Source organism: Centroberyx gerrardi, chromosome 18 (genome assembly GCF_048128805.1).
Source record: "Centroberyx gerrardi isolate f3 chromosome 18, fCenGer3.hap1.cur.20231027, whole genome shotgun sequence".
NCBI classification, from domain to species: domain Eukaryota; kingdom Metazoa; phylum Chordata; class Actinopteri; order Beryciformes; family Berycidae; genus Centroberyx; species Centroberyx gerrardi.
Window position 1 is genome coordinate 13,907,773 of NC_136014.1, and position 13,258 is coordinate 13,921,030.

The 13,258-nt window shown below is 42.5% G+C and overlaps 1 protein-coding gene across 2 annotated transcripts; it reads right to left on the reverse strand.

The window, feature by feature from the left end:
• Nucleotides 1–43: 43 nt before the first annotated feature.
• On the reverse strand, nt 44–12,844 carry slc2a12 (solute carrier family 2 member 12). 2 transcript variants are annotated; one of them, XM_071916107.2, is made up of 6 exons: nt 12,711–12,844; nt 10,220–10,343; nt 5,143–6,444; nt 4,138–4,260; nt 3,212–3,344; nt 44–1,380 (listed from the first exon to the last, which is right to left on the reverse strand). In XM_071916107.2, exons 2-6 carry the CDS (start codon nt 10,329–10,331, stop codon nt 1,278–1,280), a joined length of 1,773 nt encoding a protein of 590 aa, XP_071772208.1. In that variant the 5' UTR covers nt 10,332–10,343; nt 12,711–12,844; the 3' UTR covers nt 44–1,277. The 2 variants fall into 2 exon arrangements, with proteins under 2 accessions (XP_071772208.1, XP_071772215.1); XM_071916114.2 differs by lacking the exon at nt 12,711–12,844 and adding an exon at nt 11,405–11,556.
• Between the last annotated feature and the right edge of the window lie 414 nt (nt 12,845–13,258).

Genomic DNA, 13,258 nt, shown 5'->3' on the forward strand with positions numbered 1-13,258 from the left:
GACAAGTTGAGTGAGTGATGCAACTTCTGCAGAATATTGCATCAAATGGTTTTCAAAGATTTTCAATCTGATGAATTTCTACATTTTATAACGTGATGAAAAAAGATACAAGGTAGGTATGAAGGACAAATTACAAAATGTGCCATTTTAATTGTGAATAAGTCAACACTTAGTCATTTTTCTTACAATAAAGCATTCCAACAGTTAATCAACCTAGTAGTATTTTGGCATCACTGACACAAGTAAAAAGTATGTAAAAAAAATTCCATCACAACTTTTCAAACTACTACAGCACTTACCTATGTTATATCCTCTACCCAATATTATTAAACCTGATGAGTTGTAATAGTCTTTCCTTGATTACTTGTTCCCAGAAAATGTAATGGAAGAGACTTCAGGCTCCTCCTGAGTAACAGAAGAGCAAGAGGAGGGAAGGCCCAAGGGAAAACTACTGAGGTCTTCTTCCCAACCATACCTTATTTCTGTACCGTTTAGTCATGTAGCTTACAGTAGAACTTGTAACATGACTGGTTTGAGCTATGTTAAAGGGTGCTATTACATATGAGTGAGCAGCACATAAAAAACACAAGGATTTTAGAAAATGGAATTAATTTGGGATCCAGCAGAGTACCAATGAGTGTTTAGCTGCATTGTCATTTGGTGAGATTAGTATTTGATTTTCTAGTACATCTTTGATTTTACTATGGGATTCCAAAGTAGCAATCTTTTTTAACTGTCCTAACACTTCCAAATTTAAGTCAGTTGTAGCAATTAATTTGGGGTAACGAGTGTTCAGAAGATAAAATGGCCATTTTGGAGACAGAAGTTGAATCCAGGAGCAAAGAGGAAAAGAACATCACTTCAACAGTAGGGCTGCATTCTTAAAAAGCGAAGAGGGAATATAGTAAGGAAGGAAGGAATTAAATATATCTGGCCATGTGGAATCTGATCGTTTCCATTTCGTGACTCCTTTTCAACGAGTAGGAGCGGCCCCTGAGCTATTCTCATTTGAGCAAATTTGCAAATACTTCAACCGTCTCTCCATTCTTTAATTCCTTTCTATGTGCAATCTCTGCCATCCCTACTGTTCTCTCCATTCAGGTGTGTAGCAAGGAGAAAGAACATGGAGACAATACCATCACAGCCAGCTGGAAATGGACACGTGCATTCATTTGTGGGCGATGCTGTGTGTCGTCTGTTAATGTCATTATGTCCTTGATCCTCGCCCTTGGTATGTAGGTCTCTCCTTGAGGTGGTATCGGTACAGTAGTGGTCTCTTAGTCTCTTAGTAAGACGTTAGCCGGTGTCACTGTGGGCTTGCTGCTGATCCGGTTGTCCTGGGGTCGGACCTGCTTCCAGAACCTCACCTCAAAATGCTTCCTGGGAAGGCAGGGAGAGAGGGGGAAGGAGGGGGAAGGTGAGTGTGACTATAAAGATTAAGTGATGTTTCACTTTGGAAGAACATTTCAACTTTCAGCATTTTCCCTTTCAAATTGATGCATAAAGAACCAACAGCAGCATCTGCCCGATGGACAACAACTAGTCTAAAACACTATGCAAAGCTGCAGCCTGACGGTTTATCTTTGTTTATCATTTGTCATCCGGGTTTGATTTTCCAACGAAATAGCATGTGAATGCAATGCTGTTTAGCAGCATTGCATTCACCCGGATGTTGGACCTTCCCATCAGCAGATGAACGCAGCATTATAGTTAAGGCTAAAAAACAATCGTCTGGTGGAAATCCCAGATCTGGGTCATTACCAAAATTGAATCAACTGATCCCTGGGCCAAGGGCTATCTGTCCACCAAATTTAATCCAAATCCATGTTTTACTTTTTGAGATATCTTGCTAACAAACAGACAGGAGTGAAAACATAACCTCCTTCCCACTGTTGGTGGAGGGAACTACAGCAGTGTAGACCAGTGTGTCCAGCATCATTCATCCTGTATTAGACTTTTTTTTTTTTTCCCAGTTTGCAGTTACCTATAACAAGATTAAAAAAAAACAACTACTAGTTGTGAATGTCTCTGGGGCAACTAATGTTAGAATTTGATTTCATGGATACATTAAATGGCAGGAGCCAGACAGCTGAGGAGTATGTTAAAAAGGTAATTTCCAAGACATTTGTGCATGTTCAGGTTAGAAGTTTAGATACACTGGTTTAGCAGCTGAGGATGGAAAGTTAAGGAGTTGGTGCCCTTTGGTTCTCTGGATTTGTAGTTGCATCGTCACATACACTACCAGTATAATTCAGGAGAAGTCAGAGCTCAGGGCTTACAGAGCTTTGGCTGAAGAGAAAAGGACATCAGTTGGGTCCCAAAACCCATTTCATAACTAAGATATGTACCTTAATTTATCATGTGATGGTGCAGCGATGGTGGCACGTTTGAGATTGCTTTTGAAAGAAATATTGGCTGTGATGTTGTGGGCTACATGTAAGCTCAAGTGTAGAGTAGGTGCCATGTTGTGCAGGTGTAGTGTGGGTGAATATAGATCTAATGATTGCCGAGAGAGGGGCTGGTTCTGGCATGTAGTTCATAACTGAGCCACCTAGAGGTGCTGTGGGTGTAATTCAGTGAAACATCTGTGGTAGTATAGCCTGATGTTCAGACTGAATGTCCATTTGTTACCACTCCATTATTCAGTCTGAGATTACCTCCATGTTAGCCGTTTTCTGTGTTGGGGGGTGTTGATTTCCCCCGAACCAATCACTAGTGACTGATGTATCCGGCCGCTCTGATGTTATTTTCAGTTACACTGATGCTGGGTGTATTTACTAACTTTACCAAGAATGTTGGTCGTTTTTGATTTGTCTTTGCAAAGACAATATGTTGGTTAAGGAATGATTTCAACAGATATTATTCTGCCGAAACGAATGAAAAACTGTTGCACGAACCGTTCAAACTTTAGTCCCGCCCACAAAGGCGCTGATTGAATCGCTGTTGAATAGAGTAACACCAGACGCTCTGAATCATTTGACCAAATCTGAAGAGTGGGCGGGTTGCGATTCAGGAGTCTGGAACCAGGCTAGTGATGGGAGGTAACCACCTGACAACTCCAGTGGCATACCTGCACTAATCCCCCATTATATTACATGGAATCCAAGTTTTCGTAACAGTGCCTAGTTTATTAGCACAAGGGGTGTTTACTTTAGGTCCTGTATATTGGTAAAATCAAGGCGAGGGTGTGTGTAAAACAGGTGCAACTCACTTCTTAGCCAGTTCCTTTGATATCTGCTCCAATGTGCGTCCCTTGGTCTCAGGGACACAGAGGATGACAAACACCAGCAGAACAAAGCTCATAGCAGCATACAGGAACATCACATTAGGAACGCCAATCTTCTCTAGAAAAGGGACAATACACACACACACAAAACATATCCTCAATTTTCTGCAAATAGCTTCAGTCCCATATCTATGAGCTTGAGCTTGATGTGCCTCCTTGCTCCACTACAGTCGTCGTGACAAAGTTCCATTAAGGTAAACTAGACTGACGGGAAAGGAATCACTGGCATGTGACCAGATCCATGACCACACTTACAAAAGCTGCTAAACCCTTGCACAAGTGAGAGCACGCCCATCAAATATGCCAAGTTTAGATAAGGACAACTTAAATGTTTTATGTACGAGTCTAGTCTTTCTGTTTCACTGATCGGACGCTATTGTTATGATTCTGCAACAGGTAGGCGGTCACTGACTCATCAGTAGTGCAACATAAGAGCGCGCCTTCTCTTTCTTACAGGATGTAAAGCAACAAATGCGTTTATCGTCAAATCTCAGGCTATATCACAAGTTTGTTGGTGAAGACGCATATTAGTTTGTGATGTTTTTTTTTGTTTGTTTTTTCAGAAACATTATGTACATCTACCTTTCCAACTGGTGCTGGACGAAAGATAACATTGCAGATACAAAGTGAGACCCTGATAAAGTTCTACTGAGGTTACCATGTTTGTTTGTCTGTAAGGATTTGTTGTGGAGCAGAAATGCTGTGTTGGTCTGCTAGTGAATTATTCCCCTAGTTTTAGGCCAGTCTCAGAAATAGTACAGCCATATCACAGTTGGCATTGACCCCCAATTCAAATAAGATAACCCATTACACACACACACACACACATGCACACACACACACACACACACCTGTAATGGTGAGGAAGGTCATGGAGATGAGCAGGTTAGTGGCCCAGTTGACAGCTGACACCACAGACACAGCCTTGCCTCTGACACCCATGGGGAAGATCTCACTGAGAACCACATACACCACTGGAACAGAAATGGAAAAACACACAAACACACATACATCAGATACAGGGGTTGATGGTTGACGTCACATTATGAATACAAATAATATGATCCAGCATGCGTTTGTACAATATTGTTATCTGACAATTTTGTGTGTGTGATATACAGTAGGTCAGGTTTGACAAATTGACATACATAGAAATCATTGCATTAGCAACTGAAGTACCTGAATGCATAGTTGCAGTGTAAAAGCTTTAAAGTCTGGGGCCATGTTGCTTAGATCTGGGGCACTGGGGTGTTTCAATGTACACTTTAAGCCTATTTATTAAACTGTAACCACAGTGGTACTTTGTACTACATGTTACCATGTGTAACTTTAGAAATGTTTCAAGCTGCTTATCAGCACCAAATACACCAACAGGCAATTTTTTTTGCACATGTAATGTGCCTGTCACAGTGAATATGGCTCACAACTACTTGCAAATTCTACACCAGGAATAGGAAAACATGTGCTATGAAGTGCTGACAGTGTTCATGTTTTAATCCAGCCAAACACTGGTATGAAAACATGCACACTCTCAGCCCTCCATGGCATATGGTTGCCTATCCCTGCTCTACACAAACTGGTTAAACAAGTTTGGCAAAATAATAAAGCATGATTCATGTAAATGTCATGTGAATGTGAGCTGGCGGTAATGCATAGATCCCACCCTTATCTTAAAAATGGTAACATCATGGTGTCAATATGGTAGGTAGTGGACCAGTTAACAGTTTGTTTTAATTTCTGTGTGTGTGTCTGTGTAGAGTAACTGACTGACTGACTGACTGAATGACTGACTGACTGACTGACTGAGTGAGTGAGTGGAAGAGGGAGTGAATGAGTTTGTATGAGTGTGTTCTTACTGGGCCCGAGGCTAATGGAGAAGGCTGCCACATACACCAACAAGCTGATCAATGACACCCACTTCAGTGAGGATGACATCTCCACATGAATCCTCCCTCCTACTGATCCCCCAATCCCATCATCCTTTCTGTTAGTCCTCAGCACCTCTGCCTCCTCACTGTTCCATTGGCTGGGGAAGGCAGTGGTCAAAATGTCACTGTTATCCAACTGTGGAGAGGTACTGTTTGAATCCCACGCCTTTTGGGTGTGGTTTAGTCCAGACCGACTCTGACATAGGCTAGTGAGGTGGGTGTGGCTTTGCAATGTCACCGTACCCAATGTGGCTAGTGACAACGCCATAGCGACAGCACCCACACACAAGAAGCTCTTGGGTCCCAAACGGTCGACCAGCAACACAGCAGGGATGGTGCCTGCCACTTTGACTACTCCGAACCCCGTGGAGGCCAAGGTTGCAGCGGCGTCACTATTAAAGCCTACACTGCGGAGGAGTGGCGAAGCGTAGGACAGGATGTTGGGCTGACCAGTCGCCTGTTGGAGGAACACCAAGGCCACGCCTGTTAGCAACCGCGAGCGCAGGTTGGCCTTGGCGCTAAACAGCTCCCGGAAACCATGTTCTGATTCCTCTTTAAGCCCTGCCTGGATGTCCCTGAGTTCCATCTCCACATGCTCCTTAATTCCACACCTCAGTCTGGCCAGCACCACCCTGGCCCGCTCCGCTTCGCCCCGGGCAACCAGGAAGCGTGGACTGGGTGGGAGGAGCAAGAGTGCGCTGATCTGCAGCAGTGCTGGGGGGATCACTAGTCCAAATGTATACCTCCAGCCGTGGGGCAGGGCAGCAAAGGCATAACTACAGCTGAACCCCATCAGCACACCCACCACCACCATCAGCTCATACAGCGTCACCAGCAGGCCCCTCCTCTCCCGCGGTGAGATCTCCGCAATGTACAGACACGCTGCCGTACCGGACAGCGCTGTTCCCATGCCGACTACCATCCGGCCCAGTGTCAGCGCAGCAAGTGAGGTAACGGCGATCAGCACAACGCTCCCTCCCACCACCAGGGCGGCGCTCAACAGCATAGAGCAGCGGCGGCCGTAGCGGTCCAGAAAGGGGCCCCCGGCCAGGCAGATGAGCAGAGCACCAAGCAGGTGGGAGCTGACCAGCAGTTCCTGTTCCCGGCAGGAGAGGGAGAGGAGGCCCCGCAGCTGCAGCAGGACCCCAGAAGTCAGGCCCATTTCATAGCCCAGCATCAGGCCGCTCAGAGAGGCCGCTACAGCCGCTACTACCACCAGCCAGCTGCAGCCTAGAGAGAGAGAGAGAGAGAGAGAAGAGGGAGAGAGAGAACAAGAGAAGGTCCATAAGTGTTCTTTGAGGAGGAAAACCTACAATGTAACTCTCCTCTACATTTTTTACCCATAGTGTATGTGAGAACACCCACCCAACATAAGATAACCTCCAAATCTCAAGTATTACAGGTCCACAGAAGTATACCCACCTTACCCACCTCAGCCTCTAGGGATTTTGTGTCTTTTCCCTTGTCTTTTGTATATCAAGGGAACATGCATCAATCCATGTGTTTTGATTGAGAAGTAGCCAAACAGAGAAGCTGATATACTTAGGAGGCTATCAGATTTTTTGCAATACATCTATTGTAACCTCTACTCAGTTTACTGGACAAGGGGTTCACACAGGGAACAAGGATATAGCGTGTGGCCTCTGTGGACTAAAATGATCCGAGTTGAACTATTGAGTGGGTAGGTGGCTTGATTCTGTGACGTTGGACTTTTCATGTGGACTTATTTGTGTAACAGTACAATCCATCATCTATGCTGCACTCTGGGAACATTAAGGAACTCCATATGTTGCTTAGTGGACACATCTGGATATCATTAGCCCATAGGATTTGTTTTTTTGCTGGCTTGTGTGGCCTATATATCTGCTGTCATGGTGACCATTTAAACCGGACTTGTTGAAAGAACAGATTGTGTGACACATGGCATATTTTGCAAACGTTGGTTAGAAGTTGCACAAACTTGTGTGATAGTGCAGATCAGCCTTAAAGTGAGTGGTGGTAATACGCTTTTTTCCTCTTTCATTACACAGTAGTTTTGACGCAAGCAGAACTTGAGGTGGGTAAGGGGGGAATGGCCAATGATTGGTTGAGGTTGACGCCCACTAGGTGGTGTTTAACGTCATGACAAACCCCAGAGAGAGACAGAGATAAGGTCCAAGATAGTGTATGTGAAAACACTCAACATCAGATAAACTCCAAACCGTGGGTGTTATAAGTCCACAGCAATATGCCCACCTCAGCCTCTAGGGCTCTCATTTAGCCTGTTTCAAATTGCAAGGTAGTAGTCAGTGGGGCAACCATCGGGGCAGTAAGGTAGTGACTAGGGAGACTATCCCTCAAACCAGGTTCAAGCCCCAGTGTTGGCACGTATCTGTCCTGCTGAAGTATTCTTGAGCAAGAGCGGGCGGGTTGTTCTGTAGGTGTCCCTGCACCCTGACCTCCCTGGGGGGGGGGGGGGGGGGCTAGTGAAAAGAGAATTTCCCTTTGGGGATCAACAGAGTATCACATTATTGATATTATTAACAGCCAGTCTAGTAGGGCAATCAGCCGGTGTGGGTGGGGTGGGGTGTGAGTGTGGGTGGGGTGGAGTGGGGTAATCTCTCAAACTACATGATATCAGAGGGGAGAACAGAGTAAGAAGTCAAATAGCAGCATTAAAAACATACTCTGGAAAAAAAACAGATTTCAAGGAATTGCGCGCCATAATTTTTGGCTGGTCCACAGCTTTCTCCCCTGTAGTTTTCCCTCAACTGTGCAGTCGTCTTAACAGTGCTGACTGAGTAGAAGCTGGAGGTCGGAAGTTCACAAAAAGAATATTGCAGCAATCGTGTAAGCCATTGTGTGTGTGTGGTGTGTGTGCGTGTGTGCGTGAGTGTGAGTGTGTATCAGGGTTAAGCCTACATGCTTTGTCTTAGCACCGTTAACCAGGTAGATAGGGAAGGAACACAGGATCAGATAGAAAATTGATGAGTTTAGCATGCAGACACATGTAGCTGACAAGATTTTTCATGTAAAACTGTAATCAAAACAAAGAAAAAACTAAGATAAGATTGCAGTTTATTGATCCCCTTGGGGAAATTCAGGTGCCACGGCAGCAGTTGGCGGAACCGTGCCAAGGAAGTCAAGTACAAGAAAGGCAATAAAAAAAGAGGTAGTAAAATAAGATAAAGGTAATGCACATAAATATAAAACTATAAGAGACAGTGCAAATAAAAGCAAATAATAAATGCAGATTTGGGCATTATAGGATCTTGATGTAATGGCACAGTCATAAATCTCAAAATGATTATCACATCGCTTTGTTTTACAGTCTGTTGCTGTTGACCAGTTTGACAAACATCTTTCCTTGTGTTGCTTTGAATAAAGGACAGTATGCAACTTGAATGAATCATTTTTTTTTTTTTTAAATAACTGCGGCAGATTTTTTGATGATGATCTGAACAGTTTAATTTTCATTATTTTTCACATACTTATTTAAAAGGCACTTGTCCTGATGCTCATACCACTCTTTTCTGTTCTTGTTCTAATATAATTAGTATTGCATAACATACAAGAAAAAACAAAGGCACAGCTGCAAACTAAATCCGGGGCTACATGGGGCGATTCCTACGAGTTATTTGCTTTGAGGGCTGCACCCCACCATCTTTCCCAATCCTTTTCCATTCTAAGTGCCATTTTGTAATAATGGGATCACACGTACAGTATATTATTGAGTATTTGTAACTGTAATGCTCTTGTAATTAGATACTTTTCAAAAATTGCGTAATCTGATTGCAATTATATATTAAAAGAACAGGTTTTTCAGGTTTCTTCCTGAATTTTTTTTGTTTTGTTCTTAAGGTAAATAAAAATGATTTAAGCATTTAATTTCAGTAATAATCCATTTTCATATAAATAAACTTCTGTTTTGTCACTGAAAAAAAAAAAAAAGAATCACATGGATTACCACTTTAAAAGAGCACCGCAACTGAAAATGACGTTTGATATTAACACAAAAACAGTAGGTGTGAAAAGATTAGTTGAACAATGGGTTGAATTTACCTGTTTTTAGCTCCTCTGACCATATAGTTTAGTGAAGCTTTCTACAGTTAGCTTAAACAACACCAAACAATGCAGCTTGTGTATTTTTTCCATTCAATTCCTTTCAATTCCCATTGATAGTTCTGTACAAGAGAAATTTTAAGTGGTTTGTTTAAGTAAACTTTCAAGTAAATAAACATTACAGAGCAGAATTTTCAAAACTCATAGTTTAGCTTATGAGCAGGTCTACATCCAGCAACACTGTGACTGTATTTTGTCAGAGGAAATGCTTTAGTGTAGGACAACAGGAATAATCTGTGCCCATCAAAACAAGCTCAGTAGGTCATATTCCATAAGGACCTTAAAAGAGGAGTTACTTTTCAGTAATCAAGATTCAAGACAACAGAGTATTTTTATAGTCATAGACAGATAAGTTGTAATCAGCCTGTATCATATTGTCTAAGTATACCACCAGAACTGAGTGTTAAACGGTATGACCTTACTAAGGTCAGGATGACCGGGACACAAGCATAACGAGCGTAATAAACAACTCATGGGTTCATCGTTAATCAGTGTTTGAGGTACAGTCAGTGTGAAGTAGGTGCAAGTGTCAAGCTCTTTCTACGTGGATGATCATCAGTTACGTGCTGCTAGGAATTACTATACCAGGTTAGCAATTCAAGATATTGATTTGAGCATAGTGAAGTTCTATATTAGACAGCAAGTCATTATGGAGGCTCAGGGGTGCAAGTAGGAGAGTGTCAGTTGCAGGGAAAGGAGTTGCATTATATCAGAGATAAGTAACCAGGTACACCCTCCCTGTATATTCAAATGAAGTAATATGCAAGCTCTAAACAAAACAACAATACACTGAAACACCCTGTTTGATATTAACATCAAATAAAAAAAATGGAGATATCTTGTTTTTAACACATTGTGTTATTTTATCTAGTAAAAAATGGGTTTGTGACAACTGTGTGGGTACCTGTGCTTCTGGGCAGGACCGGTTTCTGGGACCCATTCCCCTGGGGCTCATGGTAGGAGGGGCTGCCTGGGAGGTTAGAGTTCATCTTCTCAGTCTCATTGCTGGGGTCCATCGTAAGCCACCTCTAACAGTAGACACAGGTGGACGGACAGAGACACACACAGACAAAGAATCATCATCTAGTCGTGTAAAATAAACATGCAAACAGCCAACTGAAACTCAAACATATTCCATACTGTAGGACATAAACCTTACTCACTTCACCCAAAAAGACACCTATTCATTGCAGCATATTGTGTCAAGTGTATATGCTGAATAAAATTTGGCGCAGATTTTTTTTTTACCACCTAGATTGCTAGGAGTTTTGAAAATCGAGACAAAATGTCATAAAGCTTCCTTCCCCACATTTAGAGATAAAACAGTTTTATCTCTATGCTTCCCCATTCCAGAATGGAACATTTTGGCTGGCATCTTACCTGAGTACAGTTCTAAATCATTGTAGGAAATATCTTATATCATATATTGTCAATGGATGAGCTAAAACTTAAGTACAAAGTTGCTACACATGTTGCTACAACCTTTCTCTGTGGAAAGATTTTACTATCTCTAATATATCACTCACTGAGGTATATCTAACATGGTTGACTATAGGGGTAAACTGTCCCTTTATTAAATCTGCTGACCATTACCATGCCGATTACTTATGAATATCTGTGAACATCAACTGGAGATTGAACTGGAGATTTATTAGCCCAAGTGTACTGTGTGCCATTGTACCTCCCAGCTGTATTTTAGTCATCAGTAATGCAGAAAAAAATAGTAATATAGCTCAACAAAATCCATGAATGGTTGAAAGAAATAAACTAACCATATAACATATCCACACACCATATAGAATGTTTTCCTCTCCTTGGTTTGGTATTCTATTGCTGATGAAACAATGGTTGTCATAGAGATTCATGTTCTGAGAATGGTTTACCCCAGTAAGATGACTAACACTGTGGTTTGCTTCACTGTAAATCAATAATTTCCCCTTTATTAAACGTCTATGGTTTTCAAGCCTGTGTAGCATGACCGGTTACCGAGTCACACCCGAGACTACGCATCCTATCAAAACTAAGCAGACTCATAGTAGGGTGTGGACAAAATAACAGAAACACCTAACAATATATGAATATCAAGTACCTGATAAGCACTAGGGCGACCATTTTGCCTTCAGGACAGATTCAGTCCTCCTTACAATGCTGTCACACAAGTCCTGAACTGAGTGCAGTGGTATATTTGACCATTCCTCAAGAAGGAAAGAGGTGGAAATCTACTTTGCACTGCGCTCCAGAACTTCCCATAAAGACTCAGTGTTTAGATCCGGTAGTTTTGGGAGGCCATGGAAGGCATTTCACTTCATCCTGGTGTTCAAGAAACCACTCCTGAATTTGTTTAGCAGTGTGCAAGGAGACATTATCATTTTAGAATATGGGGACATCATGAGGAAACTGTGGATTGGTTGGCTGTTATTCCACTGTGTACAACAATAATGACTGCGACAAGATGGCTTCCCATACTATTACACATCAACCACCATGTCGAACAGTTGGCAAGAGACATTGTGGGTTCAAGGCATCTTTTCTTTCTCCAAACGTAAACCCATCCTGATGCAGGAAAAAGGGTAAAAAAAATGACTCATCAGACTTTTCCCCCACTGCTCAGGGGTCCAGGCTTAATACTGTTTCCACCAGGTTATGCCTCTTTGTGTGCTGGCCTTGGATACAAGCAGGTTTCCAAATGAAAGCCCTGTCATAAATACCAGCTTTGTGAAGCTCACTTCTGTTGATTCTGTCTTAGAGGTGTTGACTGAATTGGGTGGTCATTTTTGAGGCTGTAGTTTTGTGGTGTTTTAAGTGTCAAACTACCCCCCTTTGGTGAGCTTCAACTTTGTATGTTTAGCATATGTTGATGATTTGTGAGAATGTTCCCCTTGCCACATTAAATAATTTTGCAGTTTTTGTAACTGGTGCACCTGCAATTCGAGCAGCATCTACCTGGCCTCTTGAGAACCTGTTAGTAGCTTCATGTTGCTTTAAAAACTCACATACAATTGTTGTCAGACCTCTTTCAAAGCTGAGAAATACTGCTAATTGACATTCAACTTAATGAAACTTGCTAGAGTACCTTCCTTTGTGATTGTGATTTAGCCAAAATGCAGCCGCAAGGTCACCAGCTGACAGAAACTGACTACCAACAAAACACTGAGAGTTGGCCAACTTAATCTTTTTTAGCTACAGTATAAGCTACCAACTTTCTTGGAGACACTGCGGTTCAAGTATGCGCTTGTAAAACATGTCTCTGAAACTGCTAACGTTAAATCCTGTTGACGTGCAAGTGGCTTTCGCTACGGCGTTGTCGCATGCAAAGTTACAATAAACAAAGTATCACACAACTGACAATGTGAATGGGTTTGCGGTGACAGCTGTAGCAGTGACAGCTTCCATACCTCACGCCCCTTTGCTGGACTGCTCCAAGTTTCCGTTTCTACTTTATATTTCTCTTTCTCGGTCCATGCGCTTTCTTCTCCGGGCTTTCTCGCTGGTCAAAGTTTTTCAGGTTCCCTACTCTCTTTGCTGCCCTCCTTTGCTCGTGTCCGTGCACGTTGCTTGTTTTGGAAAGGCACTTGTTTAACCCCGCCCACTTCGTCACGAACACCAATAGTACACGCCTGTCCAGCCCTTTAATTTTATTGAACTACCAAGATCAAAACCTAATGGTCCAGACGAGTCCATTAGGAAGCGTAATATGGACCTATAATTATGTATTTACCTCCGCCATGGAGGTAATGTTTTCACCCGTGTCTGTGTGTCTGCCCGTCTGTTAGCAGGATCTCACAAAGTTGGGCACGGATTTGCACAAAACTTGGTATGAAGGTTGGTTATGGGCCAAGGAAGAACTGATTAACTTTTCATGTCGATTGGCCAAAAGGGGTAGAGGTGGTGGGCGTGGTCTTCCACAAAAAGCATGCATTTCAGAACAGATTCACATAATATT